At 32.3% G+C, this 22548-nt stretch overlaps 1 protein-coding gene across 8 annotated transcripts in view; it reads right to left on the bottom strand.

Annotated features, from left to right (window-relative positions):
- Positions 1-18382, bottom strand: part of LOC126734788 (E3 SUMO-protein ligase PIAS2) — a 63082-nt gene extending 44700 nt beyond the window's left edge. For 2 of the 8 annotated variants that reach the window (XM_050438521.1, XM_050438524.1), the window contains exon 1: positions 268-650. In XM_050438521.1, coding sequence (XP_050294478.1) covers positions 268-278 — 11 coding nt within the window. In that variant the 5' untranslated portion in view covers positions 279-650. Of the gene's footprint in view, positions 1-267; positions 657-6181; positions 6352-18087 lie in introns of those variants that run through there. The other 6 variants (XM_050438517.1, XM_050438518.1, XM_050438522.1 and 3 more) reach the window with 6 other exon arrangements.
- Between the last annotated feature and the right edge of the window lie 4166 nt (positions 18383-22548).

Below are 22548 nucleotides of genomic sequence, written 5' to 3'. Positions count from 1 at the left end.
CGTTTTTGTAATACTATGTTATATTTACTTTGTAATTATATGAAGTTGTATAAACCCACAGGAAGAACGCAAACACTTAAAACTAAAATCAAAGGTCTCATTTATAGAAAGAACCAAATTAAACCCAACTGAAAACCTGTAGCTCTGGTCTGGCGAATTGTTAAAGCATATGTTGTTATAGTAAATATAAAAAAATAGATATATAACTGAAATAAACTTCTTAATTTTAGTAGAACAACCACCAATATTGCTAGTTTAGTTAAGTACCTGTAATACATGTTTGTGGAATCCCAGATCCCAGAATTAAACTGCGCTCATCCGGAGACACATGGGCCTTCTATCACGAGCCGTTGAAAGTTTTTTTTATGTATTTTGTTTAAACAGATATTGAATTATTTAAAGTCTTCTATAAAAAAAACTGCACTAGGTCTTCATTTTTTGGTCTAAACAGAGACCTCTAGCAAAATATTGTTAAAGAGGGTAAAAATAGTAAATATTTACCTAAAGAGGATCTCTCTTAGCGACATTGCTTTTTTGGAATTACTTTTTTTGGTACTATTTCTTAAGTTCATTAAGAAAATGTTAATTTTACCGATTTACGGAAAAACTACTCGGCCATTTTACGTTTATCAAGTAGGAATTAGGATACAGATACAATGACATTCGAACATGCGTGAAGTTAGTTTGCGTCATTGCCAATGGCGTTCCACAACAGCGTCGCAATCTGTAGCAACACAAATTGGCCAATCACGGGTTCACGGGTCAAACTAAATTATAATAGGGAGATACCGAAATATCGATATTTTTAATAATCATATCAATGCATTTTCCAGGGGCGCAGTTAATGTCATGGCTGAAGTGCTATAGGACTAAATTGTAAAAAAAAATATTTCGAAAAAATTGTATCTTTTTATTTGTATCAAAGATTTATAGGGAATTCCATTTAAAATACCCTTTTTCAGATTATGGTTATGAAGAACAGGCCATGTTTGATCACATACAAGAATTTAAAGAGAATAATATTTCAGAAGCCATAAATCTAGGAAAAAGGTAAGCTATTAACCCACTTCAATTTTTTCTTGATTGATGTACTAAATTTCAAAACACGGTTACTTTTGATATTTCCAATATTGTTTTAAGGTTTAAAATAACCCAATTTTGTTTATTAAATAAAATGAATATTTAACTTTTTAATTTTACCTTTATACATTTGCTATAACTTCGTAACACCCTGTATAAAATCTACTTCACAAACATTGCCTTTTTATTTCTGCCGCTAACATTTTTCTTTATTGTCTCTTTCATTGGCAATTTGTTTATAATTATTTAATTTATAGTATTTACCAAAGGAATTACTGCTGAATTGAATAAGGGATAATTCCATGGTGATTTCTTAAAATTTTTTATTGACCTTTATACATTTACTATTATCTTTTATAACACCCTATATAAATTCTACTTTACAAATTCTGCTCTTCATACAATAAAGTTCCTAATTAAAATAAGTTGTAAGGTTAAACATTGTGAAATTTCGACGAATTTTGATATTTTATTTAATGTTTTAACAAGCGTGTAAACTGTTAATTTTGATTGTATAACTTGTGCATTTTTGGTATAATCTCTTTTCATAACATAGTAATACATTTTGTGAATAATCTTTTGTTTAATTTCTAATCCAGACCTGTGTATCTAGTGGAAAATTTATAGATCTTTCAGAAATTATAGGTCTTATAGTAATTGTAGAAACTACCCCAACAGAAAAAGTGATTTATGGAGGACTTTTTTAATATGGAGATTAAATAAATAAAGTCCCAATAAAAAAAGTCCCAATTTAACATTTTTTCAATCTGCCTGCTGTAGTTTCCGAAAGAACCACACATTTCCCACTAATTTGAAGCGCACGGTCAAATTTGGCGTCAAAAATTATATTTCCCGCTATTATGGCGTCACAGAACCATTTCCGGTTAGTACTACTCTTCGACAATTTTTTTCTTAACTTACTATGGCTGATTAGATTCCTTCCAAATAGTTCAAATAATGGTTTTATAGAGGCATCAGTAGTACAATGTAGGGATTTGTTTTCAATTACCTTTGAAAATAGACCGATTCCTTGCTAAAAAAACAATTTTAAATGTGGTTTGAAATTTGGAAACATCCTTTCTTCAAATATCTTCCATCTTTAAAGTTGTCACATTAAAGTTCAAGAAACTCCTATGGAAAGGGTCAAGGACCAAGAATGACTGGAAGAAATGGTTTGTAGTGCCTCGAAGTGGATTCACCATGATCAAGTAGAAGTGTTGGAGAGGCGGAACTGGGTATGGACCATAAAACTATTACCATTATTTGGAAAAACATGGGTACAAACGCTTTATTTATTCCAAAACTCAGGAGATTTATTATTTCCCGAACACAGTGGCAAAGAATGGAATTTTGTGAAACCATAATGGCAAAAGCAGATAATAATGAAAAGTTCATGGGAAATACAATCCTTCCGTTGCTCGATGTTGGTCTCAGGAAACCTAATTTTTTTATTAGTGCGATATTAAATGGCCTCCTAGACCTCCAGATTTGCCCTCCAAAAGACCATTTACACCAATTTAGTAGACCAACAAATTTAGAGGAGTTGCGAGAGAAAATTGTTGAATGTGCCAATTAAATTTGACTACAAACTCTTTTAGAAGTACGAAATGGCTTTTATGATTAGGCTTATTGTTTAGCCAATGAAGGATGCCTGTTTGAGGCTTTTAGTTAAAGAATTAATTTTTGTTTAGTTTATTTTTGAGAGTTGTTTTTTAAAGTTGATATCAAAGAGATCATGAGAAACTGCTGGAAAGCAAGTTCTTAAAACCGATAAGAAAATGGTATTTTCCAAAAATTTTGCAAAGGGCACCATAACCTTCAGTAAATTTTAAATTTGTTGTATTATCCATTCCTTTTGTCCTAACTGCTAAAATAAGGTGGTGGGGAAGGTTATATATAACCAAATTATAAATGAAATGGTATATGTAATTTTTACTAGCTATAAAAAGAATAAAAGATTAAAAAGTTAATAAATTCCGCATCTTAAAAACTTTCTTGAAACCAAAAACATTGGTGAAAATACTAATGAATAACGAAAAACAAGCCCATATATAAGATATCTTTAAAACACGGTATCAATAGAGCTCTTATTACATGACTATTCTTATAAAAGAGCGCTTATTGGTAAAGGTATATATTGACGAAAAATAAAGAAAATACCCTCACAACACACGTGTTTCGCTCTAGCTAGAGCATCATCAACTCTAAAATCAAAAATATAAGTCTAAGCAAAACTAGAAATTTAAATAAAAAACACTAAACCAATAAATAAAAATATTTCATTACCAAATCAGCAATAACTTTTCCAGTTATTATGAACTTCTTATGGAACTCTTTCCCTGAATACCTTATCAGAATACTTGTTTTTATAATAACTTAAGCGGACTAAGGTTCCAACTCAAAAAAAAACACTGTACTTACTGAAACAGCCCCCTGTGAAAATCGCTCACGGGGCATATTAGTATCAAATGTTTGTCTTAATGAATACTGTTACAAATAAGTAAATATTTACTAGCTTTCTAAGCAAATAAAATTGTTTCTTATTTGGTGATAACACTATGAGGCCCTAAATGTATATTTTTTTAACTATTTCTATTAAAACTAGTATTACACTATCAAGTTAGTTTGTAGCAAATCCTAAATTGTTGTCTTATCTTAATTAAAATTCAACTTTAAGTTGATATTGTAGCGTTTTCCCGTTCGTTAGGTGTAAATAAAATACTTGATGCACGAAAATAGTCAACTGATTCATTTACACACCCTCAATAGTAAACGTGATCACTTACGACTACTAGAAACATTTATTTTCATCGTATTTATTTACTACTATTTGTGTTCGATTTAAATATCGCGCGAAAACTTCGAACTTCTCTCACTCAACTGTCAACTTACACCCAGCAGCTCCTTATATACTCCACTGACCTTCCACGCGTCTCAAGAGACCTCCTGCGGTGTGCCACTTGCATCATTTTGAATTGAGAGAAAATCACCTGACTCGGCGTTTCCAATATTGTTACACTGCCTCCTCCCTAAGCTCATTTCGTCCTAAAATGATTCCAAAGGTGGTGGATGTCGTATTGCTACGCTTTTCAGATCCTTAACAAGCAACTCCTCCTTCAAAGAACACAAAGCGTCCCAAGCGTCCTTATAGGTTGCTTTCTGATGTGAAGCCTTAAATCCTCCTTAAATCCGTTCCTTAATAATGTGCCAGAGCATCCTCAACTGGAGCGGTAAACACGCCTTGCTGCACGTCACTGATCACGTATCGACTCTTTCGGCCATTAGAATGATGTGTCATGAATTTATCGAATGTCAAATCCGGCTCTGGTTAGATTTGCCGCAACTCAGCGTCTTCGGGGTTTCCATGATAAGGAGCCAGTCGGTTCAAATGATTGACTCGAGCTGAACTTTTCGATGGTTTTTGTATTCTGTAAAGAACATGGCTGATGGCTTCCAGCACTTTTTATGATCTATCCCATGTTATTTAACATATCGGTGACAGGTCCTTCTCTCTCTTCCTTTAGGGTCACAGAGCCAAACTAAGTCGCCGCTGCTTCATTATACCATTATTATATTACGTTAGGGTCACAGAGCCAAACTAAGTCACCGTTGTTGAACCTCTGGTCTTGGCATTAACATCATGTATATGTCCTTCATCCGATCTTCATTCTCATTCATCTTGAATGGAAGGGTGCATTTGATTATGAATGGCATCCATTCTTACACGCAGCCCACTGACTTAGTCCTCCCCGGCAACATCGGTTCCTGGCGGGCAACCCAATTTCAGATCGCATGGAGTTCTCTTTCCATTACTATTCAAGCCGAAGACTCACCCCTGCTTTCATGGATGGCCGATGGATAAGTCAGCAGAAACAAATGAAGAAATATCCCTATCCCACTCTCTTTGGCCAGATATTGATTAATGAACCTATTCATTCGTTCCACTATAATGTAACGTTCCACTAATTGTAATGCACTAATTCTCTCAGAAACAAGCGAGATTGGTCTGAATGTAGCTCAAAAGGACACCAAATCGGCAGATCCATTCTTTTATTAAGGTGTCGGCGATTGTAGAGACCTCATGGTTTGCACCATTTGCTGAAATAGTCCATCACGACCACGATGTACTTATTTCCTGCTTCTGATTCAAGAAACGGATCGACAACGTCAATAGCAATCCTTTCAAAGGATCTTCCCACGTTGTACTGACACATCAAAGCCTTCTGTTTTCTCTGCGGCCCATTACTTGCCACACATACAACGTATTTCCTGCACCAATCCCTTACGTCTGCCTTGCTATTCACCCAGTAAAATATCTTCTTTACGTTTTCCAGAGTCTTTGTTACTCCAAGATGTCCTCCTGATACACCGGCATGTATTTCCTCTAGCGACTCCGAAATCCGACATTCGGGCACAACGATTTGCATTTTTTCCTCTTTGCCGTCGTGGTCAACTATTTACCGCCTCAGGAGTCCATCATTCAAAATTAGAGAGTTCAATTGTGCCTAGTATGACTTGACATTGAGAGAATACTTGGCAACTTCTTCCCTTTCTTTATCCCGGTTATGACTATCTAGATATTTATTAATTTAATACTATTTATGTCCGATTTAAATATAGCGTCAAAATTCAGAACTTCACTGCACTGAACTGTAAACTGACTTCCAGCGGCGACGCGACTGACGACCTTATATACTTGGCTAACGATGATTCCGGAATATTCGCTGACCTTCCACGCCTCTCGAGAGACCTCGTGCGGTGTGCCACTTGTGTCATTTCGGAATGACGGCAAATCAGCTGGCATTCTCAGCGTTTTCAATATCGTTACAATATAAATGAGATTTTACTTAAAAATAAATGGCAATTTCTCTTATACCTTTAAGAATGGTAATGCCACTTATAATATACTTATAAATACTAAAATATAATAATATATTTTAGGATCAATAAATGTGGCGCCTTTGTTAGGCACTGCCAAATTCCATTATTATACAGCACTACAAGAAATTAAAAACATTTGTTATAAAAAGAAAATTGTCATACCTTACATTATGCATATTTAAATACTCATAAAATGTCTACTTACTTATAAAATACTTACGTTTGGATAGTTTTAAACAATTCTCGAATTTTCTGATGAATTGGATGAGATCTTACTGTGAGTAACTCAGACGCTCTCGCTTGTAATTCTGACTTGCGGCCTGACTTATTTCTGCCCGCAAAACCCAAAAGCATTTGCAATTCAGAAACACGAAAACTCAAGAGCATTTCCTGAAGAAAAAAGTTATCCTTAAGCAAATTAAAAACATATTATTCAGGCATAATCAATGACCAAGTTAAAATGTGTCGTATAAAATAAATACGAAGATTTAAACGGGATATTTCGTATGTTTTCCATTTTTTTTCCTTCGGTTTTTTGCTTGCCTTGTTGCCCTGAAAAAACTAATAAGTAGAAATACATGTCGGTAATATCATCCTTATTTTTCTGCTTCCCGACAATAGACTTTGTTAAACATCATTTAGCCAGTTATTTGAAGTTTTATTTGAATAATAACTGTTATTTGAAAAATATGAATTAATAGGACACAAACTTGTAATATTGGGTATTTTTTACAGCATATACTGGCACAAAAAGGAAAACCCTATAAATCTCAAGTATCAGGATTAGCACGCCACTGCTTCATTATACCATTATTATATTACGTTATTATACTCATACTCATATATTACCAAAATTAAATTGTTACATACATATTTATATTATACAAAAAATTTTTATGTTTACTATTGTAATTATATTAGGTACCTAGAAAACCTAATTTCTGTATGTACCATAATAACTATAATACTAAGAGTTAAACAATAAAAACTAATTGGATAAATATTAAAATAAGATATAGTTGAGCACCATTTGCTCAAACTCATAACAAAACTTAATTAGCTTGATAATTGAATAAAAAAAAAAGAAATTTTATTACTTTGAATCAAGAAAAACGATTCAGAATAATGTTGAAAACTTTTCGAAATTATGAGCTATAAAATTGATACATTTCTTATTAAAAGCTTTTCTGTTACCTATCATCCTTACTGTTAGAGGCAAAATGTTGTATATTTTTACACTTAGGTAGTGAAATGACCTTAGGTCCAATTGTATTGACCAAAAGGTTTAGGTTGGTAGTACTATTGGGAATCTGTAAGTTTCCTTCAACATTAAACCTGGTACAGTAAGTATGACTAACATGTACACATTTCAGGGTTTTCATCTATAAAAGAACAAACACTTAACATATATAAAGATCGAATTGCCAGTATTTTTTCACTATAAAGTAGGTATATTGGAAATACTTTATCCTTTCTAAAAATGATTTTAAGAATGTAATTTTGGATTGTCTTTAAAGGTTTTAATGCATTTTCTTAAGAACTTCCCCATACTATTATAGCATATCTCAGTAAAGACTCTACAAGAGCTTTGTAAACACATATCGAAAGTTGTTCGTTTAGAATTTCCCTAATCATTTAAAATTTCCGAATTAATTTTCTAATGTTATTAGTTAATCTTAACACATGTTGTTTCTACGTAAGGTTCTGGTGGATGATTACTCCTGAATATTTAGTAAATTGTACATCCCTTATTTCATTCTCAAATCCATTTACCTGGATGCTATTAAAATTAGAATGACTGGCATTTGTTAGGGAGAAAGCTATGTAGTTGGTTTTGTCAACATTTAATGTAAGTTTGAAAGAGTCTAACCAATTTTTTAATAATCTTAAACCTAAAGATGTTTTTTCACGCACCTCTTTCCAAGTTTCACCCACAAAAATGGCCACAGTATCGTAAGCATAAGAAACCACCATACTATTGTCAAGTAAGATATCTGTTAATGAATTTATATAGACTAAAAAAAGTAATGGCCCAAGAACGGTATCCTGTGGTATTCCTATCAGCATCTCTGAGGGATCACTAAAGATATCATTAATTTTAGTCATCTGTTTTCCGGCCGCCAGATAATTCTTAAAAACTTCTAACACAACCCCTCTGACACCATAAATATTTAGGACATTAAGAAGGTTCTCATGAGGTACCGCGTCAAAAGCCTTTGCTAGATCAAGAAATGTTGCAAGGCACTTTTTACCTTCGAGGTGTTTCATTATGGTTTTTGTGACCAGGAGTATAGCGTCCGAAGTACTAATACTTGTGCGGAATCCGAATTGGTTTTTAGATAAAATGTTATTATCAGACAAGAATTTAGAGAGTCGTTCTCTTAGGCATTTTTCAAAGATTTTGGCAAAATTTGTAATCACACTAACTAGAAGAAAATTTGTAATATTTGATCATTCTCCAGCTTTATAGATGGGAGTAAAAACTGAGGTTTTAAAACATTCAGGGACAGTGTGACTTAATATGAAATAAAGAAATTATTATTATTAATAATAATAATATTTCTTTATTTCATATTACAAAGTCACATTATACATGAAAACTTAAATAAAATGAAATGACGTCACAAAAAAAAAGCTTATTTAGAAATACAAACGTCTCCCTGAGATAACTATATATAACTTTACATACCTAAGTAATCGTTGACTATACAGTTTTAAAGTAAGTAGTCAGTTTTTCACCTTTTGTTTAAATCTGTTTTGATTTCCTATAGTTTTTATTTCATGCGGAAGTTTTTAAATAACTTTATGCACATATAGTAGGGACTCTTTTTAAACAATGAAAGCCTATGTATAGGGTAGTTAATATTACATGTGCAAGTATTAAACCTATGATCAACAGAAGTAGGAAACTTATCTCTATTTTTAAATAAAAACATCACTGCTTCAAATATATACAATGCATATACAGTTAGTATTCTCTTAGATCTAAAAATACCTCTACATGATTCCAAGTAGTGCATCCCAAACATTATACTAATTACCCTTTTTTGAATAACAAATATACTTTGTATCTTAGAGTTGGCCGCCCAGAAAATAATGCCATACCTAGCTGAAGACTCAAAGTTCGCAAAATACAAGCCTCTTCTAGCCCATTCATTTAGATATTTTAAAACTGTACGGAAACAAAAACAAACTCTATTCAGCTTAATTTGTAAATATTCAATGTGATCTGAAAAGTCTAAGAATTCATTAATATGTACACCCAGAAATTTAGTTGATGCCTGCACTTCAACTCAATATTGTTGAAGTTTACTTCTTTTGGGGTTACTTCCTTGTTTTGTTTTGTTTTAAAAATTAGAACATGCGTTTCTTGTTCATTCAATATAAGCTTATTTTTATTAAACCAATCTTTGGTTTTTTTAAACAGTAGATCTCCATTCAGGCATAGCTCAGAGATATTCGAAGACGCCACTAATAAATTTGTGTCATCTGCAAATATTGTTAGGGTATTGCATACTGTTTGACTAATATTAATAATTTCAAAAGGCAAGTCATTTATAAAGACAATGAACAAAAAAGGCCCCAAAATACTCCCTTGTGGTATACCTATTTCATTAGCCTGAATTTCTGATCTGCTGCTTTCTACCACTACTTGTTGAACTCTATTATTGAGATAAGAAGTGAACCATTTTAAGGAATTATTTCTCACCTTTATTTATTCATAAATTTCTATCTAAACAATCATATGCCTTAGAAAGGTCTAAAAATATTCACAATGAAAGCTTTCCTTCCTCCAGATTTCTCAAAACTGCACAAGTGAACTGAAATATAGCAGTTTGTGTAGATCTACCCTCAAAATATCCATGTTGATTGTCAGATAAAATATTGCACTCTTTTAGAAAACTGAGAAGCTGATTCCAAACTGTCAACTCAAACACGTTGAAAAACTTGGAAGTAGGCTAATCGGTCTATAGTTGTCAAATTCATTAGGATCGCCCTTTTTTTTGTAGATTGGCTTAATGAGTGCGCTTTTTATTGATCTGGGAAAATTCATTGCTTTAATGAATTGTTCAAAATGTGGCAAAAAACTTCAGATATGGTTGGAATGCAAACCTTGACTATACTCGCTGGTATATCATCATTTCCACAGCTTAATTTATTTTTTACTTTTTTAAGAATACTTAAAAGTTCCCTTGGGCTTATGGGCTTTAACAAGAAGCTTCTAGGGTTGGCTGCTATATTCGTTTGCCATGTTGTTTGTTTTAAATCTTTTAAGAGATTAGGTACTATTTTAAGCAAAAAATTGTTGTAATCATTGGCAGCTTGATCAGCTTGCCCAGTGATAGACTGTTCTTGATTTATGACTTTCCCAGAAACTTCTTTGTATGTAGTTCACATACATTTATTTTTATTATCTGATGTCTTTATCTTATTTTCATATTTTGTATATTTACATTTTATCAACACATCATCATACTCTTTTTTTACAATTTTGTATCTATCTGCAGACATAGGAAAACGTTGTTTTAATATAAAATGGGTATCTAATCTAGCCTTCACTTCCCTAACTTCCTCATTATATTTATAGAGATCTTCTTTTTTATTTTTCTTACATATTAATTTCTTTGGAAAACTTTGATTAAAAATTGGTACAAATATATTCATAAAAGCTCTCCATTGGCTATTTACATCACAATCTTCCTTACCAAAAACGCCAGTTTTCTTCTTTTAGCTGTTGAATAAAAAAAGTTTTGTTTGCTTCAGAAAAAATGTATACTGGTTTTTGGTTAAGAAAATTATTTTTTGCCCTTTATGATCTGAAATATGAGTTTGCAAAGTCTTGCCTAGAACACAAGCAATATCAATATTGGTAAATATATTATCAATGCAACTATTTAACCTAGTTTTTTCTGTAATTGTTGGATAGAAATTAAATGAGTGCATGATTGAGAAGAGTTCTTGTTTATCTCTATTAGGTTTTAAAAGTTCAATATTAAAGTCACCTGCTATAAATGCCTTCTTTTGACTGGCTGTCAAACACAAAACTAACTCTTCTATTTTTTTTTAAATATATTTAGATCTCCTTTTGGAGGTCTATATACTGAACACACTTAAAATTTTTCACCCGCCAGAATACACTCGACGCACGTACATTCAAACTGCTCTTCCATTGCCAACCTGTTTATAGTTTTTAGAACCTTGAAAGTACATGTTTTTTCCACATACACTGCTACTCTACCATATCCCTTCTCTTGGCACAAGGAAGAAGCTAAATGAAAGTTTTTAATCTGGAAAATTTGAAGCTGATCCCTTCTCTTCCAATGTTCTGTTATGCAGATGAATTTGCAATCGGGGTTTTCTTCAATTAGCTGGTTTAATCTATCCGGAGAATTTCCAATTGATTGAACATTTTGGCTGATCCTTTAATATTTATTGTTTTACCTGGGATAGTTGTAGTTGAGCCTATTTTTGATGCAAAAAATGTTGATTGTCACTTGAATAGTTTACTTGTTGTCGCATTTTGTTTAATTTTTGCAAAAAAGCTGGACAATTTCGGTCTCCTGCCGAGTGGATTCTGTCATGTAAATTCAACCTTTTACAGTTAGGGCAGTTTAATGTAGTATTATCTGGGCATTGGTGACTTTCATGTTTTTCTCCACATTTTGAGCAGCATGGCTTACCTCTACAATACTTAGCAACATGATCAAATGATAAAGCTTTAGTTAAATCAAAACTTAGGTTGTCATTTTTTATAGACCATTTAAAGATATCAGCTTTAGTTTGTAGCACCCAATTTTCTCTATTCTTATTTCTGCATTCTTTCTTAGTGATGACTTTTATTTTGTTGTTCACATCGTTTCCAAAAATAACTTTTATGTCGGGATTTTCTTCTATTAGTTCTGCAACATTCTGCAACAAAGTATTCTGGGTCATATCCTTTTTCAATGCCAGTTATCAAAAACATAGGATCTGTGTTTTCCAATTTTTTGGTTTGCAGATTCTTGGAGTTCTTGAGTGCATCTTGTAGAGCATTTTGTTGAGTTACATCTTGGCACTCAATAATTATTCCTCCATTCCTCAAATGCCTTACATTTTTAAATTTTTCTTTCCCGTCAAGGGTTTCAGAAAGGTTCTTTTTTACTTCCTGCATTACTTCCCTAGAATTATCTGATTCTTTGGATTTTATCAGCGTCTCATATTTATTTATTTTAGGAGGAGTTACCCATTTTTTCTCAGATTTTTCTCCCTCTTGCTCGATTGACTGATTTATTTTCAATATCGTACTGTATTTTTTTGTCGACTGTGGCTTAATATTTGTGGGTTTAGGAGTTGGTATATGTTCCTCACATAATTCTTCAAACTTTTTTTGATTATCGTTTATATTGCCTATTTGTTGCAGCATCATTTGATTTTCTTTCTCCAACGATCCTACTTTATAGGCTAAACTGGTAACTAAGAAATTGATTTTTAGGGCTGCCCGTTTCAAATTTGTTACGTCGCTTTTATTTGGGACATCGTCTTCGGAAAACAGTAAGACGGTCCGGTCCCTATTGCCTCACTAAACAATTTTATTATATCTTCAGCTGTGTTGATTGTCTTCGGTATATAAATTGTGTCTTTGAGGAGCAATGAGTGATGCGCGTGACCTGTCAAACTCGCTGGAGGGATTTTCATTAGCTTTGTATAGTTTGCTCCTTGCTTCAGCATCTTGGGGACTAGTTTCCGAGCGTATATGTATTAATGGATTAATCATATACAGGTGAATTTTTTTTGTGATTTCAGTTTGTATTCCACTATAGGCGAACAGTTGTTTTTGAGTGAATTTATATGTTCAATAATTTCATTTCCAAAAACAGGTGTTAAAAACATTGAGTTCGGTGATCTATCCTTTAGTTAGAAACTATTGCTCAGAGATAGTTTCTAACTAAAGTATAGAGTTTCATTAACAGCACTTGAAATGATCAGGTATATATTTTTGAAATCATGTTGATGAGAATTTATTTAGGCTTTGTAATAGTTAACTTTTGTTTATTAATTATTTTATTTAGATTGTTTCTATAATTTATATAAACACTCTTATTTTCCAAATTGTTATTCTTTAAAAGTATTTTTTTCATTTTATCACGTTTCCTCAGTGCTAAGATAAGGCCTGTGGTAATCCATGGTTTAAGTTTTTTCTGCTCGGTGTAGTAAACTGTTTTTTGATTAGTCGCTTTTTTCACAAATAATGCAATTTTATTCGTAAAATTTTGTGTTGCCGCCTCAGCGTTATTTGTTTCCAAAACCTCTCCCCAGCTTTCCCCTTCAAAGTAGATCTTCAAACTTTCCAGGGTCTAATGTTGAGATAATCCTGGATACTTGCTTTTTTTCTTTTTATAACTTTTGATGAAAAATCGATCATTATAAGATGGTGATCACTTATGTCATTTTGCAGTATAAACGAGGTTTGCTTAGTTAAATTTGTTTTAAAACTATTTTTTACAAAAATGTGATCAAGACATGAGCTGCTTGTAGATGTAACAGGTGTAGGCCCCTTTAAGGAATTATAAAACCTGTAAAAATTTAAAAGGGATAGTTATTGACTAACCTCTTCATCTTCCTTATTTAATATGTTAATATTCATATCACTATTCAGAAGCTCAATATGTCTGTTGGTTTTATCAGAAAAAAATTTGCTCAAGTCACAAGCACAAAAAATAATTGTGCATTAGTTGATGGTGGTCTATACCCACAAAGAAAAATACCGACAAAAAAACAAATACTATTTCTACTTTTTTACATATGACAAAAATATTAAATCATAGTAACTAGTCTAAACTTGATGCTAAGTAGTGAAAATTTTTTTTAACATTATTCAATAATTTTTTTCAATAAAATAAAACCTATTAATGGTTAAGCAGTGGTGTGATGCTAATCTGTTGTCTTTAAATATAGATAAGACTAAAATGCTAAGTTTGTATGTTCAGACCAGTTAATGATTCACAACAATGAATTGGAAGTGAATAATTTTAACAGATTTCTTGGAATTGTAATTGATAATAAACTGAAGTTTTATGACCATATATCAGCATTGAGGCAAAAACTGGCTAGAGGATGTTATGCTGTTATAATTATAACTGCTGTTATAATTATAGAGTGGTTTCAAATGAACTAAGATTGGAAGCTGCAAAAATTTTAACTTGTTTCATCTTAAATTTTAAATTAAATTTTGTGTTATTATTGTTTATACTAGTATGTTGAACCCACTATTATGTACTTTTTTAAAGTAAGTGTTATTATTTATTTTTCTATTTTATGTTATAAGAAACATTATCAACAAATACAATGTATTTATGATAATATAGCATATTTTGAACTTGACTAAGTATATTTTATTTTCACTTATTGCATGTATAGGCGACACATAAACATGTATACATTCTTCTAAAATTATTGATATAGTTCAAAAGGTTTATTATTTTCAACAGTTATAAATAATTAAAACATGTGTTAAGAAAGAAAAAGATTTATTCACATTGACATTTCGCACTGAGATAAAGTGTTAGGACCTAGATGATTCCTAATATTTGGTATATAAAGGATAGTTTTATTTTTCTTGAATGAAAATATTTAATTGCATATTTTCTCCCAGTTTACACTGATCATCTTCAAATAGTATATGAGTTCTTAATATGCTATTTAAACTAGACAAAACAACAAATTTTTTATTGTTGATACATATTAATCTAATATATTATATATATGTAAAATAATTATATGCTGGGCTATCATGGTTTCATTCAACAGCTATTGCCATATAGGTTTGCCTGCTTTTTATGTATTTTCAAAATCAAACCAATATATTACCTTATTAATTACAAATAGCAACACTGGGCCATGAAAATGATGCATAAAGTATAAAAAGATAAAAATATAAAATTGAGATGTTTTTTTTTACTAAGATAACAATTAACATTAGCTAATTTTACAAAACACATATTTTTCAACTTTGTGTTATTTTTTTCTGAAAAGAGCTTTGAAAAGAATGCTTGGGAGAAAATAAATGATTAGTAAATTAAAAATAGTAGGATTTTAATATGTAATCTCAGTATTAATGAGTTTAAATATGGATTTTTGTGTTGTGTAATTACCATATTTGGAGGAAGAGTATAAAAGACCCAAATATTCATATTCTATACTGCAGTCTAATTGGTTTTTTAGTATAATTATGATGATGCCCTGACAAGCAATCAATGTTTAAATATTAGAGTTCACCCTGATAGAATTCATCCACACTGTAATAAGCTCTATTTAAAAGAAGTTTTTTTAATTGACAGTGAAAATTTTTAAGAAAAAAAGTTGTTCGACCATCTTAAATCGGAGACTTTTTTATCAGAGAAGGTTTGGGAGTTGGTAAAGGAAGAAAGTGAATTTGATGTGTTTCATGTTGAGGAATAGGCCCTCAGAGTTGATCATGGTTTTTAAAGATAAGGGAACATGTCTCCAGTATGAAAAGGGATGTAAGAGTTAAAATTCTTTGAGTCACAAAGTGTGGTCTACATGATTCTCTTTATGTTATATTATATACACTAAAGCAGACTGCTTTTTTTTGAAGAACAAAAACTAAGTTTAGTAAGCCCTGATTAGCAACATCCCAGAATGGTATAGCATACCTAAGGTGACACTCAATTAATGAGAAGCAAACTGTCCGGGCTAGTTGTTGACCCAATTCTTTCCTTACCCCTTGTACAGCAAAACATCCTGATGAGAGCTTTCTTCCTAATGATAATATATGATTTTTAAAGCGTAATTCCTGGTCAATTAAGAGAAGACCATTTATGTCACATTTAAACCCAATGATGTGAGTTTTACTCAGGTTCAGAAAAAGATGGTTAGATGTGAACCAGTCCTTAATGATCTTAAGATCATGTAGTGTGGTAACAATGGGATCTGTAGTAAGACTTAAATTCTGCCATTTTATTCTGTCACGGAATCTCTGAAACTTAATAAAATCAGCAGTACTAAATATTCTACCAGGAGTACACTTGGGTGTTTGCTTTGAAGCTTCTGAGATATTTATAATGGAACTAACAGCAGTCCAGTATTTCCACACACTTTCAAGGCCTTGGGATGGCACTGGTTATCTGGGCTAGCCATCTTTTAATATTTTTCTGCCTACTATTCACACTGTGGAAACAAGTGTTTTTAGGAAGCACTTGAAAGCATTTTTTCCTGCTCAGGCTTTTTATTTCTTTGCAGAGAACTTTAGGTTTAATTTTGATTAAATCTGATGGATCTGTTTGTAACATGTACTGTAAAATTCTAAAAAGTTATATTTTTTATTTTAATCATTAATGTGACTAACAGCCATTTGCACCAACTTTCTTTTATGTTAAATGTTTTTCTCTTATATTCTCTTATTAACAAACATCCTTAAAATTTAAGGGACTCTTAATTTAAAATCATTTGCACAGACACCATTGTACCATAGCCCATTATTTTGGGTACAAAATGACAACCATGCATTTAATTAATGATCTTGGTGTTCTTTAGTTATACTTATTATTTATATCATGTCATATCAATTTCATTATTAATAATTAAAAAGTTTATAATTTATAACTTTTGTTTAGTTAAAAGAACATAATCTACTATTTTTCTTTGCATTAAAACATAAAAATGTAATTGAAAACAAATAGATAAATGCAAGTGCAAACTGTGAAAAGAATGAAGCCTTTATTTTGAGTAAATTTTTATTTATTTTAAGAGTTTTTTGTAAGATTTTTTTTCCCATTTTGAAGTGTATTTGTAGTTCAGTAAAATCAGTAAACTAAAAAGACTATAACAATATTCTAATAATTTATAATTAAAAAACATCTATTTTGTACTTGGGAAGTACTATTTTCATAATTATAACTAAATATTTTTTAGTTTTTAACTATTAAGAAGGTAAGATCATTTTACTTCAAATCAATGGAACCTATTATTTTTTATTAGTAAGCTGCATTCCCCCCACCAAATTATCATTTGATGAATGTGGTTTTTGATCTTCAGTTCTCAATAAACATGCGAAGTGAGGAGAAAATTCTGATATCTATTTAAAAACTTTCAGGTACTCAAATAAAATTGTAATTTATTACTCATAAAATCCTTTATAAAAATCATACTAAAATATATAATAAGTGGCTTCAGAAGAAAATACTCAATAATTTAATTTTGAAATATGTTTATTACCCTACCCTCTTGTTGCTACATTTCAATTTCCTGGGTTTCAATTAAATAATTTAATTATTCTTCATTTATGTCTTATATGTCTGGTATAAGATATGTACAAACAATGTCAGTATTTTTTTTCAATTTTAACTTTTTACTGATTTTAAAATGCCCAAAATAGTTAACAAAATCTTAAAACACCATTAAGGAAGCTTTGAGTGACCAAATTTGGCAACTAAAAATGCTGTAAGGGGTACATAAGCATCCACTAAAAGGAGATACATCAAATATGCTAATAAGGTGCTTTAAGGGACAGTTAGCTTAAGGGTCTCATAAGAAAATGTCTGTGTAAACAGCTGTGATATATTGACTTGTCTAAAGCTATGAATTTAAATTTATATGTTTATTTATTTTTATTAAATTTAATTGCCTGCTTGTTTCTTAATTGAAAAAATTTCCCAAATATTTTGAATATTGTATTAAAATCAGGACAAGAGGTTATCGACCTTACTATTAATACTAATTATGCAAATTGGCCTGCAGTAAAAAATATGTTTAAAAATTAGTTAACATTTGATAGTGAAGAATTACATCTATTAACTATTTTCATACAAAAGCACAACAAATCCTTGATCGGGCAGCAGTTTCTTTTTGAGTTTTTAAAACTAGCAAATATGAGTAAATCAGAACTATGGAAAAGTGGACAGGAGTTAACTTTGGGTTGCTAGTTAAGAAGTGGAACATAAATGAACATTGTTTTAATTAACCACCCAATTAATCTGTCTGTTAGGCAGCCAGGAATACCATGATTTTAAGAGTATTGTTTTAATAGTTGTAAAGGTGGTTGTCAAGTATACAAAAACTATGATTTAAGAAATGCTTAAGCTAATTATACCTAATATTTTTAGTGTAGGAATGAATATTAGTTCTCACCTGCAACTCCCTCGTTTCAGACATTTCCTGGTAGGCTTATCATCAATACACTTTTTTGGTTATTTTATTTTTGTAGCATTTGGTCTAATCAAAACATTGGCCCAGAAGGCGGCAAAATAACTAAAACTAACTTACTAGTCCGACTTACACCTATCCTAACTTTTCATCACATATTTAAGTTATCTTTTTATCACAAATAATAGTAAAACTGATTATCGTTTCATTTTCTAACGGGTTTTTCTAAATAATTTCCCAAAAAAAGTATCAAGTCAAAGCAAATCTGCCAAAGGTAAGGTTTTTAAATCGAGTTTAGCGCCATCTACAACACAAACGTTAAACCCAGTTGACCTTCTAGCTAGCAACAAGGTATACATTTTCCATCACTCAAAAACGGCATTTCTCGTTTTTACGGTGTTGCCGACTTAGATAAAATCGCATTAAAGCTAAAGGATACAGCCAAATTAGCGACTTTGAGGCGGCAACATAATCGCCACAACTAGTCGCAGTAATCGAAAAAAATAACAATATATAAAAACAAATACAAATATAACAAACAACATCTATCGTTTCGTATACGCAACTTAAAACGCGTTGCAAGCCTTTAGAACCACCGCAGAAAGCCCTCGTTTATAGTTTCGCCAAAAATTATACTAGATATATCTTATCTAGGATTTATTTAAATTTGTTTGAAAATATTGCGATTAGTGGCAGCGTTGCTGTAAAATCGCTTTTACATGAGAAATTTTTAGAATTGGCGACCGTAAGGTTACTTTTTTTATTCCACATTATTCAGTCACTTTTAAACCAACTTACAGGAGTTGTTTTCGTTAACGTATTTTATTTAAAAGAAATTTTCCGTCAATCAGTTTTGTTTCAAAACACATTATACGTAGATTGCATCAAAATAGAAAATTGCTCTTTAGGCCAAAAGCGGATTAAAGTACTTTGAAATGAAAAAAGGCATAGTAAAGTGGGAACGTCCCCAAAGCCGTTAATCAGTGGTTTGTTCCAAGCGACCAGATATGCACCATTCATTGAATCATCCTGAAATCGCCTCGATCAGTTTAATACACATGCGCGAAGTTTGTACGGTTTCCAAAAAACAAACGGCAGAGAAAAACGACGACTTGCCTCCCATTATCAGTGGAGAGCTTAACCAACGCCGCAAGAAGCAAGAAGAGGAAAATGGACCTATCCGACGGATACCTAACTAGGTCAACGAAAAGCGAAGACAGCAAAAGATCCAAAAGCAGACAAGAGAGAGAGCAGGGTAAGACTTCGGATGACTCCTAAAAATTCACAAAACCCTCATCACAATCCGGCATCGATCCTAGACTTTCCAAACAACTAAAAACTCCTCCAAACCCCGATCTGGGAGCTGGCAAAGCGCCACATCAGAGTGCGGGTGAGTGAGGAATGTAAAAGCAAATTCGAGGAAGAAATACAGGAAATAGATCTGTGAATTGAGAGAAGGGACAATGAGATCTACGAGATCAAGCTCAAAAACTCGCAGCTCACCGAGAATGTTCAATTACTAGAGTACAAGATAAACTCGATGACCTCAGAAAACCATTCCGTTAAGACGCAGATCTCTGACTTGAGTAGAAAACTCGAAAAACTCGAGGAGGTGTTGAACCAAAACAACGCCCTAATCAACAAAAATGCCAAACTCGAAGAGCATCGGTGCTGGAGGGTCTGGCTAGTAATCCTAAAGAACAAAAGAGGAAAATAACCACGGACGATGCGAGCCTGTCTCCGTCTTCACAGGACGGAAGCACAAAAAAATAAAAACAACAAACAGAGAGCCAGTTCCCTTAGCACCGTCAGTCTCAAATCCTAACCCAAATCTAATTGAAAATCCGATCCAAAATCTCAAAAAAAAAAACCATTATACACGCCCCTAAATAACCTCTCGATATTATTTATTCGAATATAAATAAAGTCCCAAAGGTAATGTTAAGAGACACGTCAAACTGGGCTACCAAATTCAAACATTTCTAAGGTTCAGAAGGATAGATTGGGATTAGCGCTTTTCCACAAAACATCCAAAGACCATCGAGAACTCACAAGACTCCTCAAGGAAGAGGGATTTCATTCCATTCCTTCTTCCTTGAAGAAAGACTAAATGTTATACTGAGAGGACTTGACCAAAACTTTAAACTGAAAGAAGTTTAGGTTAGAAGAGGAGGAGCTCTGAATGATGGGGTTCTTCTTAAAAAGCTTCGCTGAGACGTTGAAAAAAACGACCGACATGGACTCTAACACCAGGAGGGCGGAGCGAACGGCTGGCACTTCAACACCACACAGTCCGAGTTTTCTATAAAAAACACAAACCTCTTGAATCTGCTAAGTTTGCCTGATGGGACGTTAGAAAAAAAAATGACAACCTGATAGCAAAATTAGAAAAGCTAAACTCAAACCCGGCGATCAAGCTTCTTCTAGGAGTCGAGGTATAAGTCCTAACAGTGTGCATTTATTGTCTTCTTAGTGTGTTCCAAACCCCCATCTTATTAACCATCCTTCCTTCCTTACCATCCTCACTAACCAATCCAAATATAAATCCCACATAAAACCCAATCCACACGCCAAATAACCAAAAACAAGTCCTAAAAACACCGTAAAAGACCAGTTACGTTCACACCTCCGTCCGATTGTTTCTCATCAGCCAAGAGTTCCGCATACTTAGGGGGCGTAGCCTGCTCCGCATGCTCGCTTCGCCTGCATCGCCTTCAGGATCATTCACATAGAAAAATGAATATTAATATATTATACTTTTAATTACTCTATGATCATTCAGTAAACTGTCATAAGTCTCTTGGAAGGCATTATAAGTTTTGCGCAAACGCGTGACAATGCGATGACCGGTTCTGGTCGCTTGGAAGGAACCTACTATCTGTGCAGTGTCCAAACTTCAACAGCGTATTCTCTATTCAGAATAAGCCTTAATTTTCTTTAATCGAAAAACTCTTCGTGTTCGAAATACAGGTTATTAAAATTTACAAAAAAAAAACGTTTTTTGATCATAACTTTTTTATTGCTTCAAATCTTTTTATCAAATTTGGTACAGACCTTTGAAGTAATGAAAGACACTTTTTGATCTAAAAAATTTAAAAAAAAAATTTAATGAAACATCTTACCTAAAGACTCATGGATGGATCACTGGAATTTCACTGAAAGTTCCCAGGGTGTCAAATGGAGTTGATTGAGTATGCAAAGGGTAAATAGATTCTGGGTAGGTGACCTGAAGCTCATGAACATGAACCAGCAGTTCACATAAGGATTCTGATAAATTTCTGGAGCCTGACCCAGAGTTATCAGAGGCCAGTGAAGTCTTCCTGTTTTTACGTTTTGGACTAAGTCTTAAGAGCTTGAGCTTGTCTTATCCTTCTTTGAATTAAATGAAGAATTTTCTTACAGAATATTTAAACTTCTCAAAGGAAATTATTACTGAAGCGTGGGCATGGATAAGATCTACAAAGGTAATTTAGGAAACACACTGTTCGCTCTCGAGAAACGACTGATTAATGAACGGATTCTGTCAAATGGAACTACTGACAGGTTTATAAGTTCACTTAAGAATCTTGATGGATTTCTGGAGACTTGCCAAGAGTTATCAGAAGCAAAAGAACTTTTGATAACTCTTCCAAATGTTTCATTTCAGATGAAAGTCCCAAAAGAAATAATCTATTAAAAGTTGTGAACATTATATAGATTTAATGGTATCATTTCCTGTAGAGAAGATGATAATAGGGAATTTTAAAGCTTGATAATAAACCATTTTGTAATCGAATCTGGATGCTTCTGAAGCTGAGTATCATCCTCAATACATCATTCAATCTGAAAAACATATAATAATCTTTTTTTTAATATTGAAGAAAAGCCCCAGTACTCTATATAAGACATATTACATACATATAGTCCAAATAAAACGAAACAAGATACAAGAAAAATTTAAAGGATTGTAAGCACAAATTTAGAAAACATAACAATACTCTAAATCTACAGAAAACTGAGTTTTATCCAAAGAATCTGAACTATCTTACCGATATAACTAATAAAAAGCACAATTTAATGGCACCTTGATGAGAATATATACGGATAATATTTTTCGATATATTGATAATCCTATATTATATAATAATATCTGTACTGCGGCCCTTTAAGAGTATTAAATAATTCTATTACACATTTGTAAAACTATGAAATACATTTATTTCATAGTTTGTGTTATAGCATTTTTATTCCGATATTTTATTTATGTTATTGTTATTGTTATCCAGGACGTCTAGAATATTGGTGTTGAACTGACCCGTCCAAATTTGCAGGTGAATTGCATAAAGACTAAAGAGGCTGATACTTCTTGTGAGACTCGTCACCTCAGTGTTTCGTTTCAATAGAATACAAGTAGAAATAAAGTTTTTCTTCCCATTCAATTAGATTTATTGAATTCATCATTACCGA

The sequence above is a fragment of the Anthonomus grandis genome, chromosome 4 (assembly GCF_022605725.1).
Source record: "Anthonomus grandis grandis chromosome 4, icAntGran1.3, whole genome shotgun sequence".
In the NCBI taxonomy this organism is placed as follows: domain Eukaryota; kingdom Metazoa; phylum Arthropoda; class Insecta; order Coleoptera; family Curculionidae; genus Anthonomus; species Anthonomus grandis.
This window is presented reverse-complemented; position numbering and strand designations above follow the sequence as displayed.